Source organism: Podarcis cretensis (assembly GCF_951804945.1).
Source record: "Podarcis cretensis genome assembly, chromosome: 1".
NCBI classification, from domain to species: Eukaryota; Metazoa; Chordata; class Lepidosauria; order Squamata; family Lacertidae; genus Podarcis; species Podarcis cretensis.
In genome coordinates, this window is record NC_137170.1 from 116,586,910 (window position 1) to 116,600,573 (window position 13,664).

The 13,664-nt window shown below is 41.8% G+C and overlaps 1 protein-coding gene across 5 annotated transcripts in view; it reads left to right on the plus strand.

The window, feature by feature from the left end:
* The window catches only part of ZNF385B (zinc finger protein 385B), a 198,284-nt gene that overhangs the window by 29,803 nt on the left and 154,817 nt on the right, over window positions 1-13,664 (plus strand). For 4 of the 5 annotated variants that reach the window (XM_079979910.1, XM_079979918.1, XM_079979909.1 and 1 more), the window contains exon 2: window positions 12,063-12,365. In XM_079979910.1, coding sequence (XP_079836036.1) covers window positions 12,065-12,365 — 301 coding nt within the window. In that variant the 5' untranslated portion in view covers window positions 12,063-12,064. Of the gene's footprint in view, window positions 1-11,415; window positions 11,480-12,062; window positions 12,366-13,664 lie in introns of those variants that run through there. The other variant, XM_079979911.1, reaches the window with a different exon arrangement.

The window sequence follows — 13,664 nt, forward strand, 5'->3', positions numbered from 1 at the left end:
GGCGGAGAGCAACAACTTCTTCTTTGAAAATTTCGGATTTGGACTAAAAGGAACAACCCGTGAGTAAATTGATTGGACTTAAAAGGGAAATTTGATCTTTGAATTTGGAGCGAGCGGGGGGAGTGCAAAAAGGAAGTCCGCCCCCCCCTGTTGTAGATGGCTCAACGCAAGGATTTGACAACTAAGATCGAGAGATGAACTTGTTTACCTGAAAAAAAAATTTAACTTCACGAAGGGAAATTACAATAATTGTGCTGGAGGAGAAGACTGATTTGTGGGAACTAAAATGCAACCCCCCCGGGAACCGGGAACGATCCGCTATGAGAGACTGGTGAAGAGACCCAGAAACTTTGACAGCTGTCAAAGTAGCTGTCAAAGCAGGAAAATAAAAGAGAACTTTGTTACGATGGCTTTGCTGGTTAGATTTGTTACAATTTGGACATAAATTATTGGAAATAAAGGCAACAAGTTATTTGACTTTTGGGTCTGATTTTGAAAGAAATTAAGTTACCATATTCCCTCTAGAGGGAGGCTGGGACATTGCAACAGTAGCAGCAAGTGGAAAAATACTATGAATTTGAGCAGGATCTGTTATCTCTTGGGAAAGCTGCAAAAACGAAGCATTATTTTGTCTACAGAGGTTTCTATACTAAAGGAGACAATGGATTTATCTATTGAAGAAAGGAAGGGACTTGACGCAAGTTATGTTCCTGAATAACAAAAGCCTCTGTGGAGAACAAGAAGTTTCTGAATTAGAAGGTTTCTGCAGCAGAACAGGAAAAAGCAACCTGAGGAATAAGAGCTGGACCAAATTTGAAGCCGGAGTATTTGGAACATCCAGACTTTAAAAGGACCAAGAAATAGAATTTAAGTTAGACTCTTAAACATAGAGGTCTGGATGGAAGAACAATGACTTTTTCTGAGAGTTTTTTCGAGATTGGACTTTCTGAAATTAAAAGCTATCAAAAGACGGCAAAGTGGAGTTGAGATATAGACGTGGATACACCAGGCTGGCAGTAGACAATGGATGAACTTTGGGGATTGGAACCGGGGAATGGGGGGGGGGGAGATTTGGAATCCAAAGGCTGTAAAATTATATATTATTTCTTTCTTTACTTTTTTCATGTTTGTTGTTTGAAAATAGGGGAATTCGTGGAAGGGAAATGGGGTCGATCTTAGGGAATTATATAAAATATAAGGAGAAATGGTTCATTAAGATAAATAAGATAAATTAATTTGGAATAAATGGGTTATTTAAAATTACAAATAAGGTTTTAAAATTTGGGGTAAGAATCTGTGGAATCAACTTAAGGGAAATGGAATACAAGAGGGGGAGGGGGGGGAGTCCGGGAAAGATGCCACTGAAACCAAGTGTAAATCATATTTGTTTTTTTGTTTTTTTCTTGCTATCTTTCCTTTTTATTCTGGAAAATTTTTAATAAATATTATTAAAAAAAAAGAAAGATACTACCCTACATCTGAATTCCACCCTACCTGGGAATCTGAGGCAGACCATCGGTCTGTCTAGCTGACTGGCAACAGCTCTCCAGGTTTGCACAATGGGAACATTCCCAGCCATATCTAAAGACCTTCTCCATGCAAATCAGATGCTTCGCCATTGAGCTTGTGGCCTTTCCCCATAGTCATAAGTTTTAGAACTAGGGATGGTTGTGTGAGAAATAAGTCACCACCTTAGGGCTATGTTTGTGGTCTGTGGTGAACAAATGTATGTGCCACCACTATCGGCAGCTGCAGCTTCCCCCCAGGTACATCCTCTATAATTTATCTGCCTTCCGGGATAGCGCCATCGGCAATGGCGGCGTTCCTCTGACTGAGAGGAACCCGCTCCGTGGAATTCGGGTCGTTCCGCGGCAGCGAAGGCGGAGACCCTTCAGAAATCCCAGGCGGATGAAGCCTGGGAACGTGGGATTCGGCTGACACCAGGAGCGCCCCCCCTACCCACAGGGAAACCCCTTTTTGGGGATTCCGAAGTGAGGTGGGGTGAGCGGCACGGTGTTTTGAATTGGCCGCTATTTTTACGGAGTGAAGCCGCGTAGCCGTTGCCGGAGAGCGCTGACTTTTTCTTGTGGACAATTGGATTCCAAACAACAACCCGTGAGTAGAACGGAAATTGGATTTTTAAACTATTTTTAAATTGGCACCAATCGGGGAAGGTTTAAACAGGAAGTCCGCCTCCCCTTTCTGTAAATAAACTGAAGCAAGGAACCTGTTAACTAAGGTCGTGGAGAGTTTTATGTAAAGGATTTAAATTCCACTGATTGAAACTACCATCAATATTTTTTTTTGAGTCAGGGGAGCCTGCAGGAGAAGGTTAAAATTCAGGAATTGAAGCGCCACTTCCCTAAACCCGGGAGTGGTCTGTGAGAGCCCGCTGATGGTGAATAGATAAATTTGACAGCTGTCAAGTTAGCTGTCAAGATACAAAAGAAGGACTTTGTTTCTACTGTCCGTTTTGGTTACAAGCTTATGTTTAAAAAGAAGGAAGGAACTGTTACAATTTAACATATGGGACCTTTGGGTCTGTGCTGGAAGGAGTGAAAAGGAACTTGAATCCCTCTAGAGGGAGCTTTGGGATATTGTCGTAAGGAGCAGCTGGGAAATTGCTTTTAAAGATAAAAGCCTTGAGAAATTAGTTTTTTACCTTGGACTGTTTAAGGATGGCGGTCGGGAAGGAAATCGAGTGTGAACTGAACAGGACATTTTATCTCTTGGGAAAGCTGCAAGACCAGATAAATGTTATGGCTACTAATGTTGTAATTTTGGGAACAAAAGTGGGTATTAGTAAAGAAGTCGATAAGAACTCGGCACAGGAACCTCTTCCAACTGAACAAATTGAAAAATTTGAGAAGGAGAATCATGTTGTGATTAAAGTGATGAAAGGGGAGCCGTAACCCTACAGAGGCAAATGGTGGACTACAATTTGAGGCCTTACATGATGGCAACAAGGAGAAGCAAATTTTTGGAGATGGAAGCCTGGCTTGGTCTGGAAAATGAAAGATGGAGAGATCACCCTATGTGAAGATCAGATGACCTTTGGATTACAAATCTGAGCCAGGTGGAGGTTGGAGTTTCGGGGGCCTTTGGATTTGAAAGGAGTGTGAAACAAGATTTGGAATATCCTATAGGCCCTATTTTTAACTATGGAAGTTTGGCAGGAAGGAATATGATTACCGTTGGGTTGGAGCTTCCCTGAGATCTGGTTTTCAACACCAAAGACTATCAAAAAGACCAGCAGAGGGGACATGAAAGAGACTTAAGAGCCTCGGATTTAACATCTCTGGGTTGATGGTTTTCCGAGATTGATGGACTTTTGCTAGGGGCCGAAACCGGGGAGGGGATCTGGTAGAAGAAAATTGGGAATTTAAAGTGTATATAATATAATTTGTTTCTTGTTTTTTTTAATGAGAGATGGGAAAATCGTGGAATGGAATCTTTTTTGACCCTAGGAGAAGTTTCTTAAGAATAAGTACAGATATATAAGTTTTGATGAGAGTTAAGATTGGATAAAGTAAAAGTGGATGGTTATTTGGTGAAAGAAAGAATGGAAAATTATAATAAGATAAGATATAAGGATAAAAATAAGATGAAGGATTTGTTGAAATATTTATATGAATTAGAATATAAAGAGGGGAATTATAGTATGCTAAGATAAATTATTGGGATTAAAACAAAGTTGGAAGGATTTGCTGGAATATCTAATTGAATTAGAATACAAAAATGGGAGGCGTGAGGAAGTCAAGGAATTAAGTGAATGTAAGTAAGTGAGTTAAAGGTTTGACTTGTTTTTTATTTCTTTATTTCTTTATTTTTCTTTATTTTGGTTTTTTGATGATGTCTTTTTTGTATATGTACTGTTTTTTCTTTTTTTCTTCTTCGATTGTTCTTTTTTATTCTTTTTTTTCTGTAACCTTTAAAATCTTAATAAAAATATATTTTTTAAAAAATATATAATTTATCTGCCTCCTCTGATGCTGGAGGGCTCAGCGAGGGGCAATTGGATTAGAGAATGTTGTGACATACAGAAGCCTGCACCTACTGCTGGGAATGCAAGTTGGGTGCCCTGTCAGAATGGCAGGAAACTCCAGCTGATGCGTAAGTCCCAAGGTTTGGGGGGGAGGAAGAGGACTGGGCAAGGCTTTGTGTTTGTGTCCTGAGCTACTGCTTCCCCCACCATTACCAGCTAAACTTCTAATGGCACCATCTGAGCTCTACAGAGTTAAAAGCCTTCCAAGTACCCCCCTGCCCCAATCCTCTTAAGTCTCATGCTATTGCAAAACTGCAAGTGGTACCATACCACATAGGGTTGGGGGGAAAAGTGATTTGAGAATGTTTGACCTTGTATACCTGGCTAAGCTTTTTAGATTTGATTTGGTGAAGGTAAAAGGCACCTTAGCAGAAAGGATTGCAGAAAAAGACAGACTGCGGGAGAACCTGAGGGAAGGAGGGAAGAGGGCGGATGTGGGCATTAGACTTTAGAAAAGCAGATTTCGACAATCCCAGTGTCATTAAGCAAAGTACCATGGAAAGATTAAGTTATATGAAAAGGAGTGTATGAATAGGGATGGCAGCTTTTGAAAGCCATTACTATAGTTAGGAGCCACAGCCATGCAAAATGAGAAAGAATGGTGAGAACTGTCGGAAACTGATGTGATTTGGTCAGGGACCTTCTTAATGAATGGAAAGTCAAAAAGGGGAGTACAAAGGGAATCAAACACTAAGAGAAAGTATGTTTGCCTAGATGAAGTAAGAGCAAAGGCAGAAATTAGTTGTAGCTGCTGAGAGTTGAAATAAAGTTCCTTGCTTAGAAGAGAAAGGAAAACAATACAATAGGGCAGATATGGAAGAGAAAAAATCACAGGACGAAGAACAAGAAACATATGCATAATCAAACTAAGTTGCAATACTCCTGATGACATTTACCTAAATGGTACAGGAATTGTCAGTGTAATGCAGCCTTACAAAAAGCTGCTCTACATTGTGTTAACAGGAGCTGTATTTCCAAGACTTGAAAACTAGGCTATGCTGCTGTAGTCAGCACTAATAAGACCTCATGTGTAGGACAATGTTTCGTCCTTGGTGCCATTCTTCAAGGAGAATGGTGAACTGGGGCAGGGAGGGGGGGAACTGGAGGAACAGAAAACTATAAATATAATGAAAGCATTGTACATAAACTGTGAAATAGCTGAACGAACGGAATGAGTTTATCCTAGAGAAAAACACACTTGAACCAAGAGAATATGGTTACCTGTTTATGATAACCCTGGAACAATCTATCTCAAGATAGATTTAGGAAACAGCAGGGAAATAATGCATGGATGTGATGCACTAATGACTGACAAATGTATTGTGGGAAGAGCTTTGTAGGCAAGGGCTTCATCAGGTGCAGGAAGTGGCCAGGGATCTTGAAAAGGGTTCATGCATAGTAGAGAGGAAACAGTCACCCAAGCGACGGTCAGAAAAATACAATACTTAATCAAGTGAGAGTTTGTGTCACTTCACATTGAAATCTAAGGCTAGAAAGACTTGAATGGGACAGTCTTGTTCCCTTGGAGCCAAAAATCCAAGTTGGATGCCCACGAATGCCCAGTACACCCAAAGAGGATAAAATCTCTGTGAGAGCTGGACAAAGGTTATTATAACACTACATGGAGGATATATATATATTTAGTGTGTCAGGCATCCCTATACAGTCCAAAGAGATGCAACATCAGTTTTGCTAATAGACTTTTAACACAGCAATATCCATGTCCCCTGCTTCCATCTAACCCCTCCAAGTGTATTTTAAATGTGCTGCTGATTTAATATAGGTATTATAACAACTGAGCAATAGTGTACATGGTGCCTAGGGATGCCTTGTAATTTCTTTCCTTGGTGGTTTCCAGGAAAAGATTATCATTAGGCAGGCAACTGCTGGAGATGTTTTAAATATGTGTACATCATTTTAAGACCACGGATTTGATGATCAAACTCTATGGTTCTGTGGTCAGTCACTGAGAGTTTGACCCCAGAGCTTTTAGGAGGGTGGCTAAGTACAGTTGCTGGCACCACTATCCTTATGAATTAAAAGTTACTTGGTAATAGAGATGGGCAGGTACTTAATCTGATTAGTTGTAATGTTATATCATGCCTTCCAGTGACTTATAGCACTTAGAGATTGTTAATGGAAAGGGCTGCTGCTTAGGAATTACATCGTTTCTATGAAACAGTTGCATGGTGCTGTACAGCATTGGCAGTGACCACTAACAATAGCTGAATTAATGTGAATAATCTCCATGCTTTTCAGCAGTCATCAGAAAAGTGATAAGATTCTCAGTGTCTGGGGGTCACGGGACAACCCTATCCCTGTATTAAACCTCATTAGCACTTCCATTTCTAACTTCAAAAAAATGATCTAGTAACTGGTTCACACTTTGAACTGGTTTGGATACATTCCATATTATAATTATATCCAGTGTGGTTTTTTCTGGGGGGGAAAGGTGAGGAAACTCACCAGGAAGTTTGTTTGTTTATTGCAGGCCCAGTCGCAGTGCCACCCCCCACCGCTGCCCCAGGCAGTGGCTAAAAGTAAGCTGTGATTAATGAACACAAGCAGGCAATGAGCTGGATTAGAAATGCCCACAACTTTATTGATTACAGATATAGGTGGATTTTTGGCTCAGGCATTGGGTGTATATCTGCTTCAGCCCCACCCCACCCCAACAAAAAAAATAATTATTTAATTTAAAAAAGGTAAGGGAACTCAGTTACCACAAGTTCCTGCTCAGCTCACCCCCCCCCCCCCGATTTTATCATATATCACACTTTTATAACTGTAATATAATTCCTACAAACTGAATATAAGGATAAATATTTATCTGAAGGAGAACTATAATAGTGTATTTCCACACATGGCTACCCCATCCTCCAAAATTGTTAGATGCTTTTGCCCACTGTTAAGGCATTCTGTAGCGGGAACAGAAGACACTTTTAGCTCATTTCAGGTATATTTATTTTTGGGTCTCCCAGCTAAGAACAGTAAATGTTACAGAATATTAAATATCTAGATCGATGACGTGGTTGCATTTAGAATTTCGTGTACACATTCTGGTCACCCCACCCTCAGAAGAGATGACATAGTGGTGCAAAGTACATTTCTCCGTCCTTCTCCTTGGCTACAAGGATAACAAGAAAACCTGCCTGAACTTTGTACAGTGGTGCCCCGCAAGACGAATGCCTCGCAAGACGAAAAACCCGCTAGACGAAAGGGTTTTCCGTTTTGGAGGCGCTTCGCAAAACGAATTTCCCTATGGGCTTGCTTCGCAAGACGAAATGTCTTGCGAGTTTTTCCGACTCCCCCCCCCTTTTTCTAAGCCGCTAAGCCGCTTATCCGCTAAGCTGATAAGCCGCTGTCAGAGCTGCCTCTAGGTCCCAGCTCACAGAGGACCAACGCTAGGCTGTAGTAATGTACAAAAGTCTTTATTGAAGTTCAGTTTCCATTTCAAAGCCACAGCGTGCAGCCCTACGTCTTAAACCCTAGATCGGCGAAGTCCCGTCTGAGTCTCCTCCCCTATGACACCAGTTTAAGATCCTAGCCCTGCTCCACCTTTTACGCTGCTCTCTCCTCCTCTGGGTCCTCCTGCCCGCTGGGGCATTGCCCTTTCTGGACTCTTCCGACGCTGAGTCGCTTAGCTCCTCCCCCTCCCTCCAGCGGGCTTTAGGACCCGGTTCCCAATCCTCATTCTCTGCTGTCCCGCGCTCCTGTACATTTGAACTTGCCTCTCACGCCAGCCCAGTGACCTTTCTCCTAACCGTTACACTACTTCGGTCACTGCTTCCCTCTTCCGGGACACTGGCCGGATCTGACCTCTCCTCCGTTGTCCGACTTTCTGATGGAGGCGTGGTCAGCCCTGCCTTATCTTCTCTCCCTGGTGGGGAATGCACTGGCCCCGATCCTTGGGACTCTTCCCCCCCACTCTGCTCTGGTGGGGAAGCTGGTCCTGATTTCCAGCTACTGCTCTGGGAGTCCCTGCTGCCCCCTTGCTCCTGGGGCGTTCCCCTTGGGAACCCCCTACCCCTGGCCACTGGCGCCCCCTTCTGTGAATCTTCCGATTCGCTGGAAAGGCTCATGGAATCCCTCGGTCCACTGTCCTCTTCTTCTACGCTCCCCTTGGATTCTTCCCCTTCGCTCTCCATCTCCTCTCTTCCCTGTGCCTCTGCTCCTGAGCCCCTGACAGCCGCTAAAAGCCGCTAAGCCGCTAATAGCGCTAATCCGCTAAGCCGTCAATGGGCTTGCTTCGCAAGACGAACAAACCGCTAGACGAAGAGAATCGTGGAACAGATTCTTTTCGTCTTGCGAGGCACCACTGTATGAGGAAATATATGGCCATGTGAAATTCATGGAGAAAATATTGCAGTCAGAGGCACCCTACATTTAAATGCAATATGTGGAGGGAGGGAAGATGAGATTTGAGCTGTATGGCACCCACAGAATTTGGAGGACTGTAGAGTGGAGACCATCTGCAACGGGGGTAGGCTAACCTGTGGTCTTCTAGATGTTTAAGACTCCATCTCCCATCAAGTACAATCAGCAGGGCAAGTGGTCAGGGATGGTTGGAAAGGTAACCGCACAACATCTGGAGGGTTGCCAGATGTACAGAGTTCTATACTTACCAAGTCTTGGTAGAAAGTCCTGGATTGTATAATTATGACCGTCCAGAAAAAGCGAAAATTTTCATCGGAGAACATTCTTCTGAACTATGTACCTATTGTATGGAAGTTAACATCAAGGCAACAAAAATGGATTCTACATGCTCTAATGGTAGCCAAGAGACTGATATTGATGAAGAATAAAGGATATAATTCGCTTTAATAAATGGATTGATAATATGGTAACACTCACAACTTTGGATAAATAGGACAATATTTGGAATGACCTTATACAAAATGTAGTAGGCTATTAATATTTATGTATGTATTAGGATAATAATATCAAATTATATAAGAATGTATGGGTTAGGGCATTTTTCGTGTATTGCCTATGTTTGTATATTCCTTTCTACACATTTTTGTGCCTTTTTCTTTTTCTCTTTTCCTTTGCATTACTTTTATTTCTTTATAATTGAAAACTTTTCAATAAAAAAATATTGCTACCAAACATCTGGTTAGCCTCTACAAGATCTGGCCATGCTCTACTATTTCTCATTTGAATTGTACACCATCACTTCTGATTAATTCCTCCGTTTCAGAGAGAGGAAGGAGGGAGGTTGGGAATACAGGATGGCCTTTGATGAAGAACATGGAACTTCAATTTCCTTACACACATCCACACACCTTAGGTGATATGCTGAATGCAAGCAAGCGACAATCTATATGCTTGCCTTCAGTTTAACAAGCTCTGCCTCATGCTCCCAGGGTTCCTCATCCTTATGGTTTTTTTCTGTGATTTTGCCTCCTTTTGAGGAGTCATTGGGAAAAGTCTTTATACTTCTGGAACAAGCACAAGGGAAGCTCTACATAGAGCATATTGCAGTAATCCTATAGTGCTTAAATGCAAGGTAAAAGAAATAATGCATGATAAGTGAAATGCTGCTGCTGCTGACTTTTACTTAAAAATAATAAAAATAGCTCTGATGGAGACTCTTATTAACCAGCCTAAAATTATGGCAACTGGTCCAGAGATATATATATATATTTAAATGGCCTCCTTATATGCCCCCCCCCCGCCATAGCCAGTTAGTAACTCTGCCTCATATTCCTTAGAGGGGTGGCCCTATTTAGATGCAAATGGAATTTTCAAGCCACATGTAAATTAGACTATCAGAGACTATTCTAAATTATATTAATAGGATACTGTCATTTCTCCATAGAAGGATTAACATCTAGGTGGCACTGTAGCACAGAAGTCAATTTCAGCAGGCTCCTGGGGGTTATAATTAATATCCAGAGCTAAAAATAAGTAAAAAAGTGCAAAGTAGCAATTATAATTATAACTTTTTATAAGTGACAGAAGAGTGACAAAGGCAACATTGTATGTGGAAAGCTGCCTCTTCTTCAAGTAGTACTTCTATTTAATTAGGGGGGGAAACACTAAAATGCAAACGAAAAAAACCTAAGAGAATGAACATTTTGAACATTTTGTCTGGGTTAACATGGTATTTTTTTTAAAAAAAAGTATTGCCTCGCCTGTCTTTTTCTCACATCACTTCTTAACTTTTATATATGTAAAAATATGTATATAACCTCACTCACCCTCTGTCAGAAGCACTTGGATCTGATCCCAACAAGTTACCGTAAATATATATATATAAGCTGGGAGCAAAAGGGAGAGAGAGAACTACCACCATAAAAATAATAAATAGAAATAATAGAATAGAATAGAAATACTTTATTGTAAATCCAGTTCTTTATTATAAATCCAGTTCTTACAGCATTTTTGGAAGATGCTAAGACCCAGATTTCTATGAGTTCCTGGGAGAGTTTCTTTGATGATTGGGAAACCACCAAAATCACCTCTAGTTCTGTTTTTCATTTAAGAAATTATTTTTATTACCCAAGGAAGTATATTTTACTTCTCTAGTTCTCTAGTTGTGCTTGTTCTCTTTCGACATGGTGCATGGGTGATGGAGTCAAAATTGTGTTTCCAGGTGTCCTAAAAGAGTGTGGTGGAATATTAAAGATGTGTCCCCCAAAATTCATGTGTTTTGCCTGTTCTGAAAGACACACTTTGTTTTGGTCTGTTTTTAGTCGTTTATTTTGAAACAACAAAACTCATGTATTTTGGGTATGTGTTAAGAATGCCATACCTTTTCAATCACGACAATAAATAATAGATATGCATAATCTTAATTTATCTGGTTGGTTGGTTGTAAGTTGCTTTGGGTTGCCCTGGGTAAGATAAAGCACTAAGAAACTAACAACCACAATAGTGATGATGATGATGATGATGCCGCCACATTTCAGCACCCCTCCATAACACCCTGCACTCCCTCTAAATTTGAGAAAGTGCTGCTAGGGGAGGGTGGGTTGATCAAAATCACCTCCACCTGCATTCTGCTAATAGATTCTTACCCATAACAATAGAAAGTAACATGCTTTGTGCCAGTACAGGAGGGGGCATGGATTTAATAAATCGTTTTCCTAATGAAGAGCTTCTCAGGCTTGTAGAAGGTTTTACTGAATAAATTGACACCTTCGGGGTTTTTGACAGTATGAAAACACTTAGTACCCTTTTGTTTTTTCCATCGCATGTTGCTGTATTGGGTGTTGAACCATCTGAAGTGACTGAGCAGCATCTACACGTAGTACTTAGACACGATGGCGGAAACTCAACCTCTCCACCCTCAGTGCTGCTACTCCAGAAAAATAACACAGAACCTATGCAATCTCCCATGCTGCAGAAAAGCAAAAGTGTAAATGTTGGGAGATCTGATCATGGATATAATACCATGTGGTTTGGTCCTGGAGCAGCAGTTTTTTAAAGGTGGTTATTAACTTTACAGATCATTTTGTATTATGTGAACTTGTACAGAGGGAGATTAATAAAGTTATGAGGAATGAAGCGGAGAAAGGGAACATTTTTTCATCCATTGGCTTTAGTAGATTGCTGATTGCATTAAGCAACTATATGCACATCCAAAATTTAAAGGAGGAAATGAAATTGGGAGGCGGAAGGAGAGAAATGGGAATATTGTATTGAGAAGTTTTATACTGGAAGAAATATAAAAACTCTCCCTAAAAAGAAGAGATAACTACTGGAACAAGAAAATGAAGATTGTTCCCAATAATTGAATACTAACAGCTTTTATTTGCTATTGAGCCACAGCCTGTGTCACATATATCTGCAGGAACAGCAGCCTATGAAGAACTGTGAAAAGCACTGCCTATATTTACTTTTTTATATTATATATTTTTATTATAATAATTATTAGCAGAACGGAATAGAATAGTACATAGTGCATAATAAAAAACAGGTTTATGAAAGAAAATGCTGACTTGAAGTACTTTTATATTTGGTTTCTGACCTCGTTCCTTTGTTCCTTTCTTTCCCCCTCCCTTTTGTGTAGGTATGAAACACCCAGCAAGTCCTGACCACATATTTGGAGATGGAATTATGAATCAATCTGCATTTCTGAGGGGCTTTGAAGATAAAGGACTAAGACACGACAGGGCTGACTGTCAATTAAGTAAAGAGAAAAAGAAGATACTGTTTTCCTTCTGTGATGTGTGCAATATACAGTTGAACTCAGCAGCGCAAGCTCAGGTTCATTACAATGGAAAGTCTCATCTGAAAAGAGTAAAACAGCTGAATAATGGGAAGCTACCTACAAACACGAACACAGGCAATTTGTTTGCAGGTGCCAGCACAGGTACATTTTTTCATTATATGAGAGAGAGAGAGAGAGAGAGAGAGAGAGATATCTTAAGTTTGATCTAAAGTGTCAGAGACATTAAGCCTCCCACCCTTTCGTTTGCTCCCTGTAGTGCCAGCCTTGGAAGAAAGCTTTAATTTATTTCTTTGAGTATTGTACTGTACTCTAGACCAAGGGTAGTCAACCTGGTCCCTACCGCCCACTAGTGAGCGTTTCAAGATTCCAGGTGGGCGGTAGGGAGTTCATGTTACTGCAGCAGTGGTGGGCGGTAAGGAAATTTTACCATCAAGAAAGAGCATTAGTGGACGGTAGGTATAAAAATGTTGACTACCCCTGCTCTGGGATGCGGGTGGCACTGTGGGTTAAACCACAGAGCCTAGGGCTTGCCGATCAGAAGGTCGGCGGTTCGAATCCCTGAGATGGGGTGAGCTCCCGTTGCTCAGTCCCTGCTCCTGCCAACCTAGCAGTTCGAAAGCACATCAAAGTGCAAGTAGATAAATAGGTACCACTCCGGCGGGAAGGTAAACAGCGTTTCCATGCTCTGCTCTGGTTCGCCAGAAGCGGCTTAGTCATGCTGGCCACATGACCTGTACGCCGGCTCCCTTGGCCAATAAAGCGAGATGAGCACCACAACCCCAGAGTTGGCCACGACTGGACCTAATGGTCAGGGGTCCCTTTACCTTCACCTTACCCCTGCTCTAGATCAGCGTTTCCCAACCTTGGGTCTCCAGCTGTTTTTGGATTACAGCTTCCATTGTCCCTAGCTGGCAAGACCTGTGGTCAGGGATGATGGGAATTGTAGTCCGAAAACAGCTGGAGAGACCCAAGTTTGGGAAACCCTGCTGCAGACCAGGGATGAGGAGCATATGGCGTTCCACATGTTATTAGAGTCCTAGCTCCCATCAGCCCCAGCTAGTGTGGCCAATGGCCACAGCTTCTCACTTGGTTCCATTGTGATGTCACAATTCCCACCCAATAAACTTCCACCACCACCACTTCTGGCAATTCTTCACCTACTGAGGGAGCTTCAGGTGCAGATGGGCTGGGCAGAGTGGGTGGGTGCCTCTAGCAGCCTGGAACAGCTGCTGCCTGCTACCCTGTGCATCTTTGAATCCGAAGATAGAAGGAACACAGCAGTTACAAAGTGTACTGATGCAGGCACCATCCCACCCCTTCCTCAACTTTGCGTGGGCTTGTTTGGGCAAGAGTGGAGAACCTGTGTCCCTGCAGTGGGACCCTTAACTCCTGTCCCTCCCAGACAGAATGACTAATGGCCAGAGATTATGGGCGTTTTAG